Source organism: Tachyglossus aculeatus, chromosome 17 (genome assembly GCF_015852505.1).
Source record: "Tachyglossus aculeatus isolate mTacAcu1 chromosome 17, mTacAcu1.pri, whole genome shotgun sequence".
Taxonomy (NCBI): Eukaryota; Metazoa; Chordata; class Mammalia; order Monotremata; family Tachyglossidae; genus Tachyglossus; species Tachyglossus aculeatus.
Window position 1 is genome coordinate 56,893,857 of NC_052082.1, and position 21,454 is coordinate 56,915,310.

At 57.7% G+C, this 21,454-nt stretch overlaps 1 protein-coding gene across 3 annotated transcripts in view; it reads left to right on the forward strand.

Annotated features, from left to right (window-relative positions):
* Window positions 1-21,114, forward strand: part of LOC119939405 (NADPH--cytochrome P450 reductase) — a 58,979-nt gene extending 37,865 nt beyond the window's left edge. For 2 of the 3 annotated variants that reach the window (XM_038759415.1, XM_038759414.1), the window contains exons 4-17: window positions 12,919-12,967; window positions 13,392-13,520; window positions 14,601-14,750; window positions 14,951-15,075; window positions 15,915-16,004; window positions 16,094-16,192; window positions 16,628-16,744; window positions 16,839-16,957; window positions 17,145-17,326; window positions 17,417-17,566; window positions 19,998-20,265; window positions 20,357-20,502; window positions 20,582-20,667; window positions 20,750-21,114. In XM_038759415.1, coding sequence (XP_038615343.1) covers window positions 12,919-12,967; window positions 13,392-13,520; window positions 14,601-14,750; window positions 14,951-15,075; window positions 15,915-16,004; window positions 16,094-16,192; window positions 16,628-16,744; window positions 16,839-16,957; window positions 17,145-17,326; window positions 17,417-17,566; window positions 19,998-20,265; window positions 20,357-20,502; window positions 20,582-20,667; window positions 20,750-20,894 — 1,855 coding nt within the window. In that variant the 3' untranslated portion in view covers window positions 20,895-21,114. Of the gene's footprint in view, window positions 1-5,914; window positions 6,192-12,918; window positions 12,968-13,391; window positions 13,521-14,600; window positions 14,751-14,950; window positions 15,076-15,914; window positions 16,005-16,093; window positions 16,193-16,627; window positions 16,745-16,838; window positions 16,958-17,144; window positions 17,327-17,416; window positions 17,567-19,997; window positions 20,266-20,356; window positions 20,503-20,581; window positions 20,668-20,749 lie in introns of those variants that run through there. The other variant, XM_038759413.1, reaches the window with a different exon arrangement.
* Window positions 21,115-21,454: the final 340 nt, after the last annotated feature.

The following is a 21,454-nucleotide window of genomic DNA, read 5'->3' on the forward strand; positions in this document are numbered from 1 at the left end:
ACAGTAGGGAGACGGAGGGGGGGCGGTCCAAGATTCCAGATTTGGGCCTTCTGAGGTGGGTGATGATGATGGTATTTGTTAAGCGCTTACTATGTGCAAATAATAATAATAATGATGGCATTTGTTAAGCGCTTACTATGTGCAAAGCACTGTTCCAAGCGCTTGGGAGGTTACAAGGTGATCAGTTCTCGCCTGTCCCGCCATCGACCCCCGGCCCACGTCATCCCCCGGGCCTGGAATGCCCTCCCTCTGCTCATCCGCCAAGCTAGCTCTCTTCCTCCCTTCAAGGCCCTACTGAGAGCTCACCTCCTCCAGGAGGCCTTCCCAGACTGAGCCCCTTCTTTCCTCTCCCCCTCGCCCCCCTCTCCATCCCCCCGTCTTACCTCCTTCCCTTCCCCACAGCACCTGTATATATGGATATATGTTTGTACATATTTATTACTCTATTTATTTATTTTACTTGTATATGTCTATTCTATTTATTTTATTTTGTTAGTATGTTTGGTTTTGTTCTCTGTCTTCCCCTTTTAGCCTGTGAGCCCGCTGTTGGGTAGGGACTGTCTCTATATGTTGCCAATTTGTACTTCCCAAGCGCTTAGTACAGTGCTCTGCACATAGTAAGCGCTCAATAAATACGACTGATGATGATGATGATGATGATCAGGTTGGCCCGCGGGGGGGCCCACATTAGTCCCCATTTTCCAGATGAGGGAACTGAGGCCGGGAGAAGTGAAGTGACTTGCCCACAGTCACACAGCTGCCGGTGGGCGGAGCCGGGATTTGAACCCACGACCTGTGACTCCAAAGCCCGCGCTCTTTCCCCTGTGCCACGCTGCTCCTCTGGCTGACCCGGGCCCACGGCGAGCCCCCCTCTCCCCTCCCTCCGGCCCCCGCACAGTCTCGGGGAGGGAGAAAGTCCCCCTTCTTGGTGCTGCTCTGATTTTACAAGGGAGTGTCCTGGCCGGAGAAGGGAGGGCAGGAGGCAATTCCAGTGCGTTCCTCAAATCGCCGTTACCCGTCATTTCAAAACATCACCCCCCCCGCATCAATCAATCAATCAATCGTATTTATTGAGCGCTTACTGTGTGCAGAGCACTGTACTAAGCGCCAGACCCGGCCAACTTTCTTTCTCCCCAACCTGTCCTGACTAGCCATCTCCAACGGTTCCCGGTCACCCGGGCCTGGTGGCCAGAGGCTGGGTCCCAACGTCGGAAGGACCTGAGTTCTAATCCCAGCAGCACCTCTTGCCTGAAGTGACCTCGGGCAAGTCACTTCACTTCCCTGGGCCTCAGTCGTCTTTACCTGTGGGGATTAATAATAATAATAATAATAATGAAAGCATTTATTAAGCGCTTACTATGTGCAAAGCACTGTTCTAAGCACTGAGGGGTTACAAGGTGATCAGATTGTCCCACGGGGGGCTCACAGTCTTCATCCCCATTTTCCAGATGAGGGAACTGAGGCCCAGAGAAGTGAAGTGACTTGCCCAAAGTCACACAGCTGACAGTTGGCGGAGCCGGAATTTGAACCCACGACCTCTGACTCCAATGCCCAGGCTCTTTCCACTGAGCCACGCTAGACTGCGAGCCCCTTGTGGGACTGGGACCGTGCCCAACCCGATTACTTTGTAGCTACCCCAGCGCTTAGTACAGTGCCTGACACTTGGGATGCGCTTAACAAGTACGATAAAGATAAAAACCTTCCCACTTCCCCAGGGCGTCATTGGAAAAATGGAAAAGGCCAGGATGCGGGGGCTGCCGGGACACGGGCGGAAATAGGACAGGGCCGCAAGGCATAAAACCAGAAAGCGGGTGGACGGGTTGAACGCAGATGCGCCATTCCCGCTAAATCCCAGAGCCCCGGGGCGGGCTCGGAACAAACCCAAGGAGACCCATCTCCACCATCCCGCGGGAGAGCACGGGGATTCCATTGCCACGGGAGACGGGCAGTTGGGAAAATAGATGTGGACGCACTCAGGCGGGAGACTCGTGATGGATTAATGAACAGGAAGGCGAAGGGAAGAAAAGAGGGATTTGAGAAGGGTCAAGGACGGTTGGAATTATGGCGGAATGATGGGCCCGTAGAGGGAGAAGAGATTGGTGATAATACCCTGTCTTTAGTTTTACCGCGCTTCGATTTTTCCAAGCCCCCGTTACGTGACTTCCCATTTGATCCCCACCTCATCCCTGGCAGGCAGGGAGAGAGGCAGGGGATAGAACCCCCATTTTACAGGTGGGGAAACCAAGGCCCAGAGACGGGAGCGACTTGGCTGGGGGCAGAGCCGGGATCAGGACTCGGGCGTCCCAATTAATGATAATGATGGCATTTATTAAGCGCTTACTATGTGCAAAGCACTGTTCTAAGCGCTGAGGGGGATACAAGGTGATCAGGTTGTCCCACGTGGGGCTCCCATTTTACAGATGAGGGAACTGAGGCCCAGAGAAGTGAAGTGACTTGCCCAAAGTCACCCAGCTGACAAGTGGCGGAGCCGGGATTTGAACCCGTGACCTCTGCCTCCAAAGCCCGGGCTCTTTCCACTGAGCCACGCTGCTTCCCAATTCCCAGCTGAGTGCCCTTTCGGCTCCGCCGTGATCGGGAGGGTCACCAAGCTCAGGCAGAGTCTGGGCATCCTTTATTCGAGCCATCCTCATAATAATAATAATAATAATGGCATTTATTAAGCGCTTACTATGTGCAAAGCACTGTTCTAAGCGCCGGGGGTGGGGATACAAGGTGATCAGGTTGACCCTCATGGGGCTCACCGTCTTCATCCCCATTTTCCAGATGAGGGAACTGAGGCCCAGAGAAGTGAAGTGACTTGCCCGGAGTCACACAGCTGACAAGTGGCAGAGCTGGGATGTGAACCCATGTCCTCTGACTCCAAAGCCCGGGCTCTTTTCCACTGAGCCACGCTGCTTCGTGTCTGCTCCTCATCCCCCGCCGACACGGATTCCCGCGGAATCGGAGACCGGAAGGTCTCCGCGGGAAAGCGGGGCGAGCCCGGAGATGCCGACTGTCCGCTCCCGGCTCATCTCCCAGAAACCGTTGCGATTCCCCTTGGTCGCCCCCGAAACCCGGGCCTGGAAACGGGGAGCCTCCTGACCCTTCCTCGCCGGTGGGCGAACCCCGGCCTGGGAATCCCCCCTGGCCCTCACCCACTGGCGGTGTGCTGACCACCCCCAGGAGGTGATGGGGCGGCTGCCTCCCCCGCAAATTTGGTTTCCAGCCGGGGCGCGACGTGGGGGGGTGAAACCGTCTTTTAAGCTCAGCCGGGCACCCGGCCAGACCCGGGAGCTTCTGAAAGGACAGGAAGACCAGGAGCTCCGGGCCTCTTGGAAGCCATCCCGGCCCGTCCCGCCCCACGCCCCGGCCACTCCGATGGAAAGCCGGTCAACCTCCGGGTTCGGCTCCGAGGGGTTCTGGGAAATTGCGGCAGCGGAGGAGAGGAGGGGGCTGTTTTCCCCACAGGAAAACCGGTGCCCCCACCCTTAAAAGATGAACTCCAGCGGGGTCTGGTCCGGGCAGTTCCCCCCGACCTTCGCCCCTTTCCCTGGACTCTGGGACTGATAAGAGAAGCAGGTCACTCCCTTTGTTCTTTCCGTGGGCAAATCACACGCCGCCTGCGGTCCTCTCCCAGTCCCTCCCATCACGGCCCCTGGCGGGAGGTCAAACCATACTGGTTGGCCCCCGTGCCCAGCCCGAGGGTCAGTGTAGGGGGGGGGTGGAGATCTCCTCCCCCCACGCCCCAGCTTTGCCCCGGGCCGGCCGGCGTGGCGGGCCACGGGCAACTCGGAGAGCGGGTCGGCGTGCCGTTCCCCGGGCCGCCCGCCACTCCCTGGGCCAACGAACGAACGAACCCTGGCCAACCCTGTTCCCAAGCGCTTAGTACAGTGCTCCGCACGTAGTAAGCGCTCAATAAATACGATTGATGATGATGATGTTGCTTGGCAAAATCCAGGGTGTAGCTTCCCCTAGCCCTGGCTGGGCTGCAGGGCACCCTCCCTCCCCAACAGTGGGCTCACAGTCTACAAGTCGTAAGCGCTCAATAAATACGATTGATTGAATGAATTTCTTTCAATCAGACGTATTTATTGAGCGCTTACTGCGTGCAGAGCACTGTACTAGGCGCTTGGGAAGCACAGGTTGGCAACATCTAGAGACGGTCCCTACCCAACAGTGGGCTCACAGTCTAGACGTCGTAAGCGCTCAATAAATACGATTGATTGAATGAATGAATGAATTTCTTTAATAATAATAACGGCATTTATTAAGCGCTTACTATGTGCAGTCTGTCCGTATTTACTCTTCAATTTATTTTATTGTGTTCGTATGTTTAGTTATGTGGTCCGTCTCCCCCTTCTAGACTGTGAGCCCACTGTTGGGTAGGGACCGGCTCTAGATGTTGCCCACTTGGACTTCCCAAGCGCTTAGTCCAGTGCTGTGCACACAGCAAGCGCTCAATAAATACGAGGGAATGAATGAATGAATGAATTTATTTCTTTTACCCATCCATATTTACTCTTCTATTTATTTTATTTTGTTCATATGTTTGGTTTTGTTCTCTGTCTCCCCTTTCTAGACTGTGAGCCCGCTGTTGGGTAGGGACCAGCTCTAGATGTTGCCCACTTGGACTTCCCAAGCGCTTAGTCCAGTGCTCTGCACACAGTAAGCTCTCAGTAAATACGATTGATTGATTGATTGATTGATTGCCCGTCTAAGTGGCTCGGCTCTAAGCGGGGACGTGGGGCGGACGGGGCAGCGACCGGCGGGAGAAGAAAGGGGGGAGAGGCCGGCTGAGCGCCTGGCCGGGGTCTTCAGAGCTCCCGGTCCCGCCGTGGGACTCGGCCCGAATTGGTCTGGGCCTGCCTGCCCTCCTCTGTAAAACGGGGATTAAGATTTTATTTTGTTAGTATGTTTGGTTTTGTTCTCTAGTCTCCCCCTTTTAGACTGTGAGCCCACTGTTGGGTAGGGACCGCCTCTATATGTTGCCAATTTGTACTTCCCAAGCGCTTAGTACAGTGCTCTGCACATAGTAAGCGCTCAATAAATACGATTGATGATGATGATGATGTGGGCAGGGACCGTGCCCATATCTACCCCAGCATTTAGTCTGGTGCCTGGCAAATAGTAAGCGCTCAATGAAAAAAACCAAAGGGCAGAGGGCAGGGTTGGGCCAAGAAAGACCTCTTGTCCCGCTGGGAAGGAGTGGGTCAGTTTATCAGATGTATTTATTGAGCGCTTACTGTGTGCAGAGCACTGTACTAGGTGCTAGAGAGAGGACAAAAAGAGCAGGAGACGGAAACATTCCCTGCCCACGATGAGCTTCCAGGCTAGGGGTCGGCTTGCGGGCACCCAGGACGGGCTCTCTGATTGCATCCATCCTCCCGCCCCGACTCCCGGGGCACAAACCGGGCAGCTCAGACCCGCGGGATCAGGCCCGGCCCGGCCGATGGGATTTGGCCAAGGGCCTTTTCCCAGAAGTGGGCCCGGGGAGACCCCCCTCGGGAGTTCCCGGCCCGCTTCCAGAGGGCAACACTGGCCTGGCTGGGGTGGGGGACCACAAGCAGGCCGCCCGCTAGTTTCCCATCCCACGGGGGTGCCCTCCTCTCCCGTGCCCACGCAGGGGGCCGGCAAGCAGAGCTGAGCTTCGTGCCCGCTCCAGGGGACGGGAGAGCAGCGCCATAGCAACCCCGAGCCTCCGCCCCTCGTCTGGAAGAGCTTTGTTCAACCTCTACGGTTTCCCTGCAAAAAAATTGGGAAAGGGTGGGCGGGGGGGGGGGAGCGGGACACCGTTGCCAGGGGCTACGGGGCTGGGGGAAGGGAGCGTTTTCTCCCTCTCTTGTTCCATCTGGACGGCGCCGGAGGAGGGGGGCTGCCGGGAATCATGGGAGGTTTTGTTCGCCTGTCCCGACTCCTCTCCGCCGGAGCTGCCAGATGTTGGAGCTGTCCCAGCCTCGCGGAGGTCGGAGCGGTGGCTTGGCGACCGAGCCCGGGCCCGCATCCCGTGGCACCCTCCCCTGGCCGGGCCGGGAGGAATGGAAGGGCCCGGAGGCACTGCCGGATCCCCCCGCCGACCCCCGGCAGCCCCCGTTCGGGCCCGGGGCCCAGGAGGCCCCTCCGCCGGGGCGCACCGGTGACGCCATGGGGTGTGTGTCCTCGGCCCCCCGCGACGAGCCGCCCGCCGAGGGGAGGTCAGTGGTGCCAGGCCGTGGGGGCCAAGCGGGTGCCCCTCAGGGTGCCCGGGGATGTGCGCCGGCTGGGGCCGGAGGGTCCGTCTTGTGGGGAATGGGTTGGGGGGAGCCCCCCGGCCCCTCACGGCTCCAGACCCGGTGGCCGCTGAGCAGGTGCACCCCGGGGGTCGTTCCCACCGCGCCGGGGCGGTCAGCCGTCCGCCGTGGAGCGGGATGGGGGGCCCTTCCTGCTTCCCGCCTGTCCGGACTGGTGGGAAGCAGGATGGGGGGCCCTTCCTGCTTCCCGCCTGTCCGGACTGGTGGGAAGCAGGATGGGGGGCCCTTCCTGCTTCCCGCCTGTCCAGACTGGTGGGAAGAGGCGGCCACCCGCCCCTGCCCACCGTGGGAAGCCTAGGCTGACCGTGGGGAAGCTGTGCCGGAGTTGGCTGGACAGAGAGGGGTCGCCGAGAAGGATGGCCGGGGCCACGGGAAGCGAGGTGTCCCTCGGCCTGCCCGCCTCATGCCCGGAAAGTGGGCAAGGGACAGGTTGGCATCCATCTCTTTGGGTGCCACCCTTGGGTGCCGCTGGTTCAGGGGCGGCGCCTTCCCCGCCCCGGGCGGCGCTGGCATCGGGATCCTCCGGCCGGGAGCGGGGGGACGAGCGTGGGCGACGACTGTTTGTTATTAAGCTCGAGATCCGGTCGGTCCCTAAAGCTCAAACAGCTGTGGGAGCTCCGAGCCGCTGCCCGGCGCCTGCAGTCCCAGAGGAAGCGGGCCCTCGGCCGGCAGGGCGGGTGGGGCTGCCGTCCCGCTCCCCGGGGGGGCAGAGCCCCGTCTCAGCGCTCGCCCGCTAGCGGACCAGCCTGCCCGACACCGGGGGCTCGGGGCTGCCCATCGTGGCTCCGGCCGTCTCCACTCCCGACTTGGTGGTCCCCTCCCTCAGGACGGGCCCACACCGGACCCTTGAGCCCTGGGCCCGCCGGGCAGTCTGGATGGGTGCCGGTCTCTTCCCCAGTGAGCGGGCGACCTAGCAAAAAGGCGGCGGGTTTCCACGGCCGTCCCGCAGGGGTTCTTCCCTCTCCCAGCCCCATCCTTGCCCCGGGACCCCTCCAGGGTCAGCTCCAGCGGCTCGCGGACACGGGGCTGGTGGGGTAACGGCAGTTCCCCCGAGACTGGCCCTGTCCACGCCCCCTTCCCCGCACGGTGCTCCGTTGGCCGGTGGGCCACCCTCCCCACTTGGGACTGGCGTGGCCCTGAATGGGAGAAGGGGTTCTAGCCTGTGAGCCCGCTGTTGGGTACGGACCGTCCCTATATGTTGCCAACTTGGGCTTCCCAAGCGCTCAGGACGGTGCTCTGCACACAGTAAGCGCTCAATAAATACAGCTGAATGAATGAAGGGTCCAGGGCCTCTGTGGGAACCGAGGTTAGTTGGGGTGGAAGAGGGTCAGCCCAGCTTTTTGGGGTCAGGGGTCAGGGGGAGAGAGGAGTTGGGAGCCGGGAAGGAGGAATACCCCCCAACTTTCCCCTCTTCATCCCCAGGATCATCCAAACCCCCCTAACTCTTCCCCTTTCCCTCCCTGGCTCTTCCCCCGGGAATCCACCCCAGGCCATCCAACGCCCTCTGACTCATTAGTTCATTCAGTCGCATTTTTTGAGCGCTTACTGTGTGCAGAGCGCTGTACGAAGCGCTTGGGAAAGTACAATACAACAATAAACAGTGACATTCCCTGCCCACGGTGAGATTACAGTTGCGGGGAGGTGAGGTGACGGACACCAATGCAAATAAATAAAATTGCAGATATGGACATAAGTGGTGTGGGGCTGGGAGGGGGGAAGAGCGAAGGGAGCCAGTCAGGGTGATTCAGGAGGGAGTGGGAGATGAGGAAAAGCGGGGCTTAATCTGGGAAGGCCTCCTGGAGGAGATGTGCCTTCGGTAAGGCTTTGAGGGATGGGGAGAGGAATTGTCTGTCAGATTTGAGGAGGGAGGGCGTTCCAAGCCAGAGGCAGGATGTGGGCGAGGGGTCGGCGGTGAGACAGGTGAGATCGAAATAAAGTGAAAAAGTTGCCATTAGAGGAGCAAAGTTGCGCGGGCTGGGTTGTAGGAGAGAAACGAGGTGTGGTAAGGAGGGGGCAAGGTGATGGACTGCTTTAAAGCCAATGGTGAGGAGTTTGTATTTGATGCAGAGGTGGATGGGCAACCCCTGGAATTTTTGGGGGGAGGCGGGGATGATGTATCCTGAACGTTTTTGTGGAAAAATGATCCGAGCAACAGAGTGAAGTATGGACTGGGTGGGGAGAGACAGGAGGCTGGGCTGATGAAGTTTTCCAGACGGGAGACGACGAGTGATTGGATTAACGTGGTAACAGTTTGGATGGAGGGGAAAGGGCGGATTTTCGCGATGTTGTGAAGGGGGGACCGACAGGATTTGGTGACAGATTGAATGGGCGTGTCGAGTGACAGGAGTCAGGGGTGACGCTAAAGTTCTGGGCTTGTGAGACAGGAAGGATGGTGAGACAGAGACATCTTGTGAGACGGAGATGGGAAAGTCAAAGGGAGGCCAGGGTTTGGGTGGGAAGATAAGGAGTTCGGTTTTGAACGTGTTCAGTTTGAGGTGACGCGAGGACGTCCAAGTAGAGATCTCTTGAAGGCAGGAGGAGATGCAAGGCTGGAGAGAGATCGGGCCTGGAGATGTAGATGAGGGACGGGGGGCTTGAAGAGGGAGTTAAGTGTCTGGAACAGCTGGCGAGGGCGATGGGCGTAGTTGTCAGTAAGGGTAGAGAAATAGTTTTGCCGGGCAGAGTCGGCAAAAGGATAAGGATCATCATCATCAATCGTATTTATTGAGCGCTTACTGTGTGCAGAGCACTGTACTAAGCACTTGGGAAGTACAAGTTGGCAACATATAGAGACAGTCCCTACCCAACAGTGGGCTTACAGTCTAAAAGGGGGAGACAGAGAACAAAACCAAACATACTAACAAAATAGAATAAATAGAATAGATATGTACAAGTAAAATAGAGTAACAACTATGTACAAATATATATACATATATACAGGTGCTGTAGGGAAGGGAAGGAGGTAAGATGGGGGGGATGGAGGGGGGCAAGGGGGAGAGATGGTAGATTAAGCCCAGGCCTGGGAATCAGAAGCACCTGGGTTCTAATCCCGGCCCTGCCACTTGTCTGCAGTGTGACCTCGGGCAAGTCACTTCTCTGTGCCTCAGTCCCCTCTTCTGTAAAATGGGAATTAAGACTGAGCCCCGTGAGGGACAGGGACTCTGTCTGACTTGATCAGCTTCCATCTACCCCAGCACTTAGTACAGTGTCAGGCACATAGGGAATGCTTAAATACCATTTAAAAAAACACATACAAAACAGACAAAACCGCCATGGGGAATCAGCGGAGAGGGTGGACAGGACAACGCTCGGCCAAAGGATATTGGATAAACTCGGATAAACTCGAAGCGGACAGAGTCGGCCTGGTGTTTAGATTTCCGGCAGCAGCGCCCCGGGGGTCGGGGGTACGGGATCCACGGAGGGAGAGGGGAGCGAGGGAGATGAGTTCAGTAGAGAGGGTGATGTTGAGGATGGCTGTTGGGTCATCAGGGGCGGGTAGTTTGGGTACGGAGGCCAAGTGGGGCGTGATGAGATGGTTGGAGGGGGTCCGGGGATCGGAGGTCTCTGGGGGGGAACCGTAGAGATTTACGGGGAGGAAGTCAGGAGGCGAGTGAGGAGGCCGTGGTCAAAGAGGGGGATTTCAGAGTCGGGGAGGGCCGAGACGATATCGAGTGTGTGTCCAGGCTGGTGAGGGGACAAGGTGGCGGGGGGAGCGGGAGGGCAGCGGACCTCATTCATTCATTCAGTCGTATTTATTGAGCGCTTACTGTGTGCAGAGCACTGGACTAAGCGCTCGGGAATTGGCCACATATAGAGACGGCCCCTACCCCACGACGGGCGCACGGTCTAGAAGGGGGAGACAGGCAACAAAACATATTAACAAAAGAAAATCAATAGCATAGTAAATCTGTACAAGGAAAATAAATAGAGTGATAAATCTGTACTAACATATACAGGGGCTGTGGGGAGGGGAAGGAGGTGGGATGGGCTCAGTCTGGGAAGGCCTCCTGGAGGAGGGGAGCTCTCGGTAGGAGTTGAGGGGTGAGAGAAGGCAGGCGGCAGCGGAAGGGTCATCAGGAGCATCTCTGTGCGGGATATTGAAGTCCCTAAGGATTAAAGCGGGCACGGAAAATGTGAGGAGGGGAGCCCTGGGGTGGTTGAATTGTCCCTGGAGACTGGAGAGTCCAGTGTTTAGAGCAATCCTGAGGAGATGGTTGAATTGTTTTAGGGGTCTTGGGAGTGAAGAGGCCGGAAAAGAGTAGTAATAATAATAATAATCATGGCATTTGTTAAACGCTTACTATATGCAAAGCCCTGTTCTAAGCGCTGGGGAGGATACAAGGTGACCAAGTTGTCCCACAGGGGCTCACAGTCTTAATTCCCATTTTACGGACGAGGGAACTGAGGCCCAGAGAAGTGAAGTGACTGGCCCAAGGTCACCCAGCAGACAGGTGGCGGAGTCGGGATTAGAACTCACGACCTCTGACTCCCAAGCCCGGGCTGTTGCCACCGAGCCACGCTGCTTCTCGATAGCCTGGGTGCCGAGTGGCTCTGGGTTCCGGTCCCGACTCCGCCGCTTGTCTGCTGTGTGGCCTTGGGTAAGTCACTTCACTTCTGTGCCTCAGTTCCCTCATCTGTCAAATGGGGATGGAGACCGTGAGCCCCGCGTGGGACAACCTGATCACCTTGTATCCTCCCCAGCGCTTAGTACAGTGCCTGACACATAGTAAATGCTTGACAAACACCACAGTTATTATTAAGGCAGGCAGCTTTTGAAATGTAATAAAAAGAATGCTCTGCCAGCGTTATACTGTAGTCTCCGAAGCGCTTAGTACAATGCTCTGCACACAGTAAGCGCTCAATAATGAACGAATGCGCCTGGGTCTCTGTCACCTGGGGGTTAGGCAGCCACACCCGGATCCGACCACAAGGAAAGCGGGAAGGGGAAGGGAATGTCCACCCCTGGGCCGCAGCAGATCGGGAACGGAATGTCCCCCAATCCTGGTGGGCAGACGGTTTTGACGGCTGATCAATCAATCAGTCGTATTTATTGAGCGCTTACTGTGTGCAGAGCACTGTACTAAGCGCTTGGGAAGTACAAGTCGGCAACACATAGAGGCAGTCCCTACCCAACAGCGGGCTCACCGTCTAGAAGGGGGAGACAAAGAACAAAACCAAACATACTAATAAAATAAATAGAATAGATATGTACAAGATAAATAGAGTAATAATTATGTACAAACATATATCCATATATACAGGTGCTGTGGGGAAGGGAAGGAGGCAAGATGGGGGGGATGGAGAGGGGGGCGAGGGGGAGAGGAAGGAAGGGGCTCAGTCTGGGAAGGCCAGAAGGTCATTTGAACCCCTGACCTCTGACTCCAAAGCCCGTGCTCTTTCCACTGAGCCACGCTGCTTCTTTGTTAAGCGCTTACTGTGTGCAGAGCACTGTACTAAGCACTTGGGAAAGTACAATACCACACTGAAGAGTGACAAGAGTGTACATATTTATTACCCTATTTATTTATTTATTTATTTATTTATTTTGCTTATCTATTCTTATTATGTACCTATCTATTCTATTTATTTTATTTTGTTAGTATGTTTGGTTTGGTTCTCTGTCTCCCCCTTCTAGACTGTGAGCCCACTGTTGGGTAGGGACCGTCTCTCTATGTTGCCAGCTTGGACTTCCCAAGCGCTTAGTCCAGTGCTCTGCACACAGTAAGCGCTCAATAAATACGATTGATTGATTGATTGATTGACAATCCCTGCCCACACTGATGACCTGGAGGGGGGCCGAGGCCGCCCGGAGGAGAGATCTCAGCACCCGTGGGCCGGTCCCTAACCCACGGACTCTCCCCTCAGTGACCCAGCCCGGACCATCCAACACCCCCGACTCTCCCCTGTCCGTCCCCGGCCCCACGGCCCGCTGTGTGGACGGATTCCCCGTCTCCACCCTCGGCTGGGTGGGGGTGGGTGGCCTTCAGATTGCTCGGCAGCTGCCCCTCTCCAGCTCCAATTGAGGCCCCTCACCCTGGCAGAGTGGCATTTGGGGAGCAGCTGTTCGGCTTCCGCCCTTCCCCATCCCATCTTCACGGATCCGTAGCTACAGTCCAGTCTCCCGACTCCAGGCCGCCCACTGGGCGGCCATGGGAGTTTGACAACGGAAATTCCGGCTGGAATTCTGGCTCCCGTTCCCCTTGGGAGACCGCGGCCTTCGGCTTCCACGTCCGCCTGTGGCTGCTGCCGCCGCCCCCCTCCAGGGAGAGAGCGTAGAGGGAAAGGGGGCGGCTTCTACCCCGGGGATTCTCCGTGCCCGTTCCCAGAGGGTGAGCGGCATTCTTGGGGCCTTCCCGGGCGAGCCAGCCGGGAGCCCGGAATCTGGGAGCGGAGCCAGCTAGAGGACTTGACCTTCCCCCCGATACCCACCGCGTCCCTCTCTGACGTCCGCCCGGGGCCCGTTGGAGCCGAGGTCGGGAGCAGGAAGGCTCCGGTGGCCTCCGCTCCCACCGGGAAGGCGAAGGGTCCATTTTGCCCGTCAGGGAACGGAGTGTCCTTAGGCCCCGGAAGCGTAGGAGTCGCATGGACCGCACCCCCAAGGTGACAGCGAGCTCTTGTTTGTGTATTCTAGAACCCCGTCCGCCAAAGAGAACAGCTTTGTGGAGAAGATGAAGAAAACGGTGAGCCCCACCGGACCTTCCTTCCCTTCGCGGCCCCTCATTCCATTTCCATTCGCACCCCAGGGGCCGAGGGAGCCAAGAATCCAGGGGGAAGAAGAGGAATTGAGCGTGACCTTTGATCCCTTCCCGTTCAGATCTCCTGTTCCCCCCGGGACCAGGCCCTTCTGAGGCCCTTGAGGCTTCAGTGCCCTCCCTGCCGAGTTCATTCATTCATTCAATCGCATTTATTGAGCGCTTACTGTGTGCAGAGCACTGTACTAAGCGCTTGGGAAGCACAGGTTGGCAATGCTGGGGTTGTGGGAGCGGGGATGGGAAGAGGGGGTCCTCGTCCCCTCCTTCTCCTCTTCCTCCCCACCCCAATTCTCCTTCCCCCTGCCCTTCCGCTGGTTCCCGGTCGCCAAGACGTGGCCGTCTGCCCCCACAGGGGCGGAACATCATCGTCTTTTACGGGTCCCAGACGGGGACGGCAGAAGAGTTCGCTAATCGGCTGTCCAAGGATGCCCACCGCTACGGCATGCGGGGCATGGCGGCCGACCCTGAAGAGTACGACTTGGTGAGCCCTGGCTCCCCGCCCAGCCTTAGCCCCGGCCTTGGGCATCCGTGCGTTGCGGCGGAAGCCCTCGGCGGATAGAGCGGGATAAGAGTCCCTCGGGGGCTCGGCACGTGTTGGCAGGGAATGGGGCCGCAAGGTCAAGACGGCGGCGGGGGCCCGGAGAGCCCCCCATCCCCAAACACCATCACCGGATCCGCGCCGGCCCCTCCCACTTCCAAGGCAGCGGGGGACCTCGCTGGGTGGGCGGTGGAGGTGGGACGTGGAAGGGTCTCGGCTCCGGCCGTCGACGCCCCCAGACCCGACGTTGGCTCTCCCCCCCCCCTTTTTTTTTGGATGGCATTTATTGAGCGCTTCCTATGTGCAAAGCACTGTTCTAAGCACTGGGGAGGTTACAAGGTGATCAGGTGGTCCCACGGGGGGCTCACAGCTTTCATCCCCATCTTACAGATGAGGGAACTGAGGCAAGGAGAAGTGCTGTCCCTTCAAGGCCCTGCTGAGAGCTCACCTCCTCCAGGAGGCCTTCCCAGACTGAGCCCCTTCATTCCTCTCCCCCTCGTCCCCCTCTCCATCCCCCCATCTTACCTCCTTCCCTTCCCCACAGCACCTGGATATATGGATATATGGTTGTACATATTTATTCCTCTATTTATTTTACTTGTACATTTCTATCCTATTTATTTTATTTTGTTGGTATGTTTGGTTCTGTTCTCTGTCTCCCCCTTTTAGACTGTGAGCCCACTGTTGGGTCGGGACTGTCTCTATGTGTTGCCAATTTGTACTTCCCAAGCGCTTAGTACAGTGCTCTGCACATAGTAAGTGCTCAATAAATACGATTGATTGATTGATTGATTGATTGACTTGCCCAGAGTCACCCAGCTGACAATTGGCGGAGCTGGGATTTGAACCCGTGCCCTCCGACTCCAAAGCCCGGGCTCTTTCCCACCGAGCCACGCGGCTTCTCCTGGGCGCAGAATGCCAGGGCCCACCCCGTCTCTAGGACCCCTCCCCTCCGCTCACCTTCCCGTCTCGGCCCCGGAACCGAGCCGCCCGACCCCCTTCCCCGTCCTTTCCCTCCTCTAGGCCGACCTGACCAGACTCTTGGAAATCGAGAACTCGCTGGCCGTGTTCTGCATGGCCACCTACGGGGAGGGCGACCCGACGGACAACGCCCAGGACTTCCACGACTGGCTGCAGGAGACGGACGTGGATCTCACCGGGCTCAAATTTGCGGTAATTTGGTGGGCGGGGGGGGGGGTGCGCATCGGATCAAGGCCCGGGGCCGGCTGACCGACTCTCCCGCCCCGCCGAATCGGATCGCGGCCGGGAGAAGCCGGCCCGTTTTCCCCCGGCTGGGCGGCCCCGTCCCGTGTCGGGGCGGGGGGGAGCGTTGGCGCTGCCCCCGAGCGCGTCCGAGCTGCCGGTGCCCGCAGGTGTTCGGTCTCGGGAACAAGACCTATGAGCACTTCAACGCCATGGGCAAGTACGTGGACAAGCGGTTGGAGCAGCTGGGCGCCCACCGGATCTTCGAGCTGGGCATGGGTGACGACGATGGGAAGTGAGTCAGGGGTCTCCCCCTTCATTCAGTCATATTTATTGAACCCTCACGGTGTGCAGGGCACGGGACTGAGCGCTTGGAAATAGCGCCTGTATATCTGTTTTGTACCTATTTATTACTCTCCTTATTTATTTTACTTGTACACATCTATTCTAGTTATTTTATTTTGTTAGTACGTTGGGTTTTGTTCTCCGTCTCCCCCTTTTAGACTGTGAGCCCACTGGTGGGTAGGGACCGTCTCTAGATGTTGCCAACTTGGACTTCCCAAGCGCTTAGTGCAGTGCTCTGCACACAGAGCACTCTCACCTCCTCCAGGAGGCCTTCCCAGACTGAGCCCCTTCTTTCCTCTCCCCCTCGTCCCCCTCTCCATCCCCCCGTCTTACCTCCTTCCCTTTCCCACAGCACCTGGATATATGGATATATGGTTGTACATATTTATTACTCTATTTATTTATTTATTTATTTATTTATTTTACTTGTACATTTCTATCCTACTTATTTTATTTTGTTGGTATGTTTGGTTCTGTTCTCTGTCTCCCCCTTTTAGACTGTGAGCCCACTGTTGGGTAGGGACTGTCTCTATGTGATGCCAATCTGTACTTCCCAAGCGCTTAGTACAATGCTCTGCACATAGTAAGCGCTCAATAAATACGATTGATTGATTGATTGATTGATTGCTCAATAAATACGATTGATTGACAATTCCTCCACCCCCGGCCGATCCCACGACGGGGGGAGGGAGGCCGGGGAGGGGGTCTCTCGGGGGTGGGGGGCGAAAAGCGGGGAGGACTGAGGGGGCTGGCGGGGTTCAGAGACCCTCCCTTCCTCCCGCCCCGCAGCTTGGAGGAAGATTTTATCACCTGGCGGGAGCAGTTCTGGCCAGCCGTGTGCGAGCACTTCGGGGTGGAAGCGACCGGGGAGGAGTCCAGGTGAGGGGGCGTCGGGGGCCGGGGGGGAGGGCGCGGGATGGCCCCGGGGGGCCGGGCCTGACCCCCCTCCCCGCCACCCTCCTCCCCAGCATCCGCCAGTACGAACTGGTGGTCCACACGGAGGTGAACAAGACCAACGTATACACGGGCGAGATGGGCCGGCTGAAGAGCTACCAGAATCAGAAGCCGTGAGCCACGGGCCCGGGGTGGGAGGGGGATCCGGGGAGTTTGGGTTGCCCCCCTCGTGCCGCGCGGTGGGAGGGCGTGCGGCCCAGCGGAGGGAACACGGGCCTGGGGGACGGGCGGGATGAGTTCTCATCCCGGCTCCTCCATGTCTGTGCCGTGTGGCCATGGGCAAGTCACTTTACGCCTCTGTTACCTCATCTGTAAAACGGGGATTAGGACCGTGAGCCCGGGGCCCCGGCACAGGCCCCGATTCGCTCGTATCCACCGCAGCGCTCAGAACAGTGCCCGGCCCGAAAGAAGCGCTTAAATACCGCAGTTGTCGCCGTTAAGGAGGGGAGAGGGACGGGAGGAAGTGGGATCGGAGATCGAAGGGGTGGCCGAGGGGGCCGGACGGCGAGGTCAGAGCGGCGTCCTCGCCTCCCTTTCCCCGCCCCCAGCCCCTTCGATGCCAAGAACCCGTTCCTGGCCACGGTCACCACCAACCGGAAGCTCAACCAGGGCGGGGAGCGCCATCTCATGCACCTGGAGCTGGACATCTCCAACTCCAAGATCAGGTACCGGCCTCGCCCCGGGACGGGGGCCGCCCGAGTCCCCCGCACCGGCCCGAGGACCCCCCGGCTCACCTCCCTCCGCCGTCCCCCCGCCCAGGTACGAGTCCGGCGACCACGTGGCCGTCTACCCCGCCAACGACTCGGCCGTCGTGGAGCAGATCGGCGAGATCCTGGGCGCCGACCTGGACCTGGTCATCTCCCTGAACAACCTGGACGGTAGAGTCCCGGACCCCCGCCTCCTCCCCGCCCTCCCCCTGCCCCTTGGCTGGGGGCGGAGGGTAAGCCCGGGCCCGAGTTGACGCTGCCCAGCAGTTCCCCCTCCACCCCTTGCGGAAGGGCACTCGGTTGCCGGCGGGCGACCGAGCCCGAGGGTCCACCCCGCCCCGTCCCCTGTCCCCGGCAGAGGAGTCCAACAAGAAGCACCCGTTCCCCTGCCCCACGTCGTACCGCACCGCCCTCACATACTACTTGGACATCACCAACCCCCCGCGCACCAACGTGCTGTACGAGCTGGCCCAGTACGCCGGCGCGCCCGCCGAGCAGGAGCAGCTGCGCAAGATGGCCTCGTCCTCCGGCGAGGGCAAGGTAGGGCGCCCGGCCGCTTCTTCGGTTGCCGTCCCCGGCGCCGTCCCCGCCTGACGCGGCCTCCGTCCCCTCCCCGCCCTCCTCCCGCAGGAGCTGTACCTCCATTGGGTGGTGGAAGCTCGGAGGAACATCGTGGCCATCCTGCAAGACTATCCGTCCCTGCGTCCCCCCATCGACCACCTGTGCGAGCTCCTGCCGCGCCTCCAGGCCCGATACTACTCCATCGCCTCCTCCTCCAAGGTGCCACCCTCCCTCCCTCCCCCAGGTTCTCCCTCAGCGGCACATCCCAGTGGGCCGGGCGGGAGGAGGCCCTGAGTTCGAATCCTGCCCCCGCCCCTTGTCTGCCGTGGGACCTAAGGCCAGGCACCCCGCCGGGCCTCAGTTACCGCATCAGGAAGATGGAGACCGTGAGCCCCGTGTGGGATGGGCTTGCAAGCCTGGCACACAGTAAGCGCTTTAACAATAATAACGATGGCACTTGTTAAGCGCTTACTATGTGCAAAGCACTGTTCTAAGCGCTGGACAAGGACCACCGTTACTGTTAAGCAGCGTGGCTGCTCTAGGCGCTGGGGAGGTTACAAGAGAAGCAGCGTGGCTCAGTGGAAAGAGCCCGGGTCATGGGTTCAAACCCTGGCTCCGCCAGTTGTCAGCTGGGTGACTTTAGGCCAGTCACTTCCCTTCTCTGAGCCTCAGCGACCTCATCTGGAAAATGGGGATGAAGACTGCGAGCCCCCCCCCCCGTGGGACAACCTGATCACCTTGGAACCTCCCCAGCGCTTAGAACAGTGCTTTGCACATAGTAAGCGCTTAATAAATGCCATTAACAACAACAGTGCTTTGCACATAGTAAGCGCTTGACAAATACCATCATTATTATTGTCACTTCACTTCTCTGGGCCTCAGTGACCTCATCCGGAATATGGGGATGAAGACTGTGAGTCCCCCATGGGACAACCTGATGATAATAATAATGGCATTTATTAAGCGCTTACTGTGTGCAAAGCACTGTTCTAAGCACTAGGGAGGTTACAAGGTGATCAGGTTGTCCCACGGGGGGCTCATAGTCTTCATCCCCATTTAACAGATGAGGTCACTGAGGCCCAGAGAAGTGAAGTGACTTGCCCAAAGTCCCCCAGCTGACAATTGGCAGAGCCAGGATTTGAACCCATGACTTCTGACTCCAAAGCCCGGGCTCTTCCCACTGAGCCACGCTGCTTCTCTTGTAACCTCCCCAGTGCTTAGAACAGTGCTTTGCACATAGTAAGCGCTTGACAAATACCATCATTATTATTATTATTATTAAGTCACTTCACTTCTCTGGGCCTCAGTTCCCTCATCTGGAAAATGGGGATGAAGACTGTGAGTCCCCCATGGGGCAACCTGATGATAATAATAATAATAATGGCATTTATTAAGCGCTTGCTGTGTGCAAAGCACTGTTCTAAGCGCTGGGGAGGTTACAAGGTGATCAGGTTGTCCCACAGGGGGCTCATAGTCTTCACAGGGGAGGTGACTGAGGCCCAGAGAAGTGAAGTGACTTGCCCAAAGTCCCCCAGCTGACAGTTGGCGGAGCCGGGATTTGAACCCATGACTTCTGACTCCAAAGCCCCGGCTCTTTCCAGTGAGCCACGCTGCTTCTCTTGGAACCTCCCCAGCGCTTAGAACAGTGCTTTGCACATCGTAAGCGCTTAATAGATGCCATCATTATTATTATTAATTGCTGCCTCCAGCCCATGGGTCCTCTCTTGCCCTGACCCCTGCTCCAAAGTGGGTCCTCTCCCCTCCCGGGCTGATCCCACGGGGGGGGCTCAAAGTCTTAATTCCTATTTTACAGATGAGGGAACTGAGGCCCAGAGAATAATCAATCAATAAATAATGATAGTATTTGTTAAGCGCTTACTATGTGCAAAGCACTGTTCTAAGCGCTGGGGAGGATACAAGGTGATCAGGTTGTCCCCTGTATATATATGTGTATATATATATACACACACACACACACACACACACACACACACACACATATATATATATCTCTGCATATATGTGTATATATATGTATATATACACATATATACATATATGTGTGTACATGTGTGTATATATATGTATATGTGTGCATATATATACACACATATACATATATGTATACATACATATATACACATACACACATATATACATATACATATATGTGTATATATGTATATACATATATATGTGTATATATGTGTGTATACATATATATATGTGTGTGTGTATATATATATGTATATGTATATATATATATATGTATTTAGACTGTGAGCCCACTGTTGGGTAGGGACTGTCTCTATGTGTTGCCAATTTGTACTTCCCAAGCGCTTAGTATAGTGCTGTGCACATAGTAAGCACTCAATAAATACGATTGATGATGGTGATGATGATGTATATGTGTGTGTGTATATATATATATATATATATATATATATATATATATATATATATATATGTATATGTCTCCCCCTTTTAGACTGTGAACCCACTGTTGGGTAGGGACTGTATATGTTGCCAATTTGTACTTCCCAAGCGCTTAGTCCGGTGCTCTGCACATAGTAAGCGCTCAATAAATACGATTGATGATGATGATGACGATGATGATGATGATGATTGGCGCCGCGTCTGCCCCGCCCAGGTGCACCCCGGCTCCGTCCACGTCTGCGCCGTGGTCGTGGAGTACCAGGCCAAGTCCGGCCGCCTCAACAAGGGCGTGGCCACCTCCTGGCTGAAGGGCAAGGAGCCCGTGGCCAACGGGCACAAGGCCACGGTGCCCATGTACGTCCGCAAGTCGCAGTTCCGCCTGCCCTTCAAGCCCAGCACGCCCGTCGTCATGATCGGGCCCGGCACCGGCATCGCCCCCTTCGTCGGCTTCATCCAGGAGCGGGCCTGGCTCAAGCAGCAGGGTGAGGCCCCCCGTCCCGTCCCGTCCCCCCGCCCGGCTCGCGCCCGCCGGTCCCCGCGGCTCACGCCGCTGCGCGCCCGCTCTCTCCCCAGGCAAAGAGGTGGGCGACACGGTGCTGTACTACGGGTGCCGGCGGGCGGGCGAGGACTACCTGTACCGGGAGGAGCTGGCCCAGTTTCACCGCGACGGGGCCCTCAGCCACCTGCACGTCGCCTTCTCCCGCGACCAGGACCACAAGGTGCCTCCCGGGCCGGAGGGAGACGGGGGACCCCCTCTCTGCCCCCCGCCCCGCTGAGCCGCCCCCTCTCCCTCCCCAGATTTACGTGCAGCACCTGATGAAGGAGAACAAGGCCCACCTGTGGAAACTCATCCACGAGGACAACGCCCACGTCTACGTCTGCGGGTGAGCTGGTTGGGGTGGCCCCCGCTCCCCCGGGCCCCCTTCCCCGCCCTCTCTGACCGCTCCGCTCCCCCCTTCCTCCCAGGGATGCCCGCAACATGGCTCGGGACGTGCAGAACACCTTCTACGAGATCGTGGCTGAGTTGGGCCACCTCAGCCAGCCCCAGGCCGTGGACTATGTCAAGAAGCTGATGACCAAGGGCCGCTACTCTCTAGACGTGTGGAGCTAGGGGTGGGGCCGGGCCTGCCCCCACGCCCCCCTCCACCTAGCTGTAACCATTAATCAATTCGTCTCTGATTGCCTTCTTGCACTCACACCTGCTCAGCGCGGCGGGGAGGGGGCTACCAGCAGCCCCGGCCCGGTGAACCGGAGGAATCATCCCTCTTCTAGACTGTGAGCCCACTGTTGGGTAGGGACTGTCTCTATATGTTGCCAACTTGGACTTCCCAAGCGCTTAGTACAGTGCTCTGTGCTCAATAAATACGATCGACTGATTGCTTGATCCCCCTCCGCCCCCACCACCACCACCACCAGCAGTCGGGAGCGGGCACGGCTCCGCATCCCTCACCCGCCCTTGCCTGGACGGCCCGCTGAGTGTAAATAATTTAAATACCCCCTGTCCTTGGAATAAACCCCATTTCTGTAAGAGCTTCTGGCCCCGTGCTGATTCTTGGGTGCCGGGAGGGGTGGGCGTTAGTGGGGCTGGGTGCCAGCAGATGCCCGGTCTTTCCCAGGCTGGGGTGGGCCCCACCAGCTCTGCCCCTTGGGTAGCCAGGGTGGTAGAGGAGG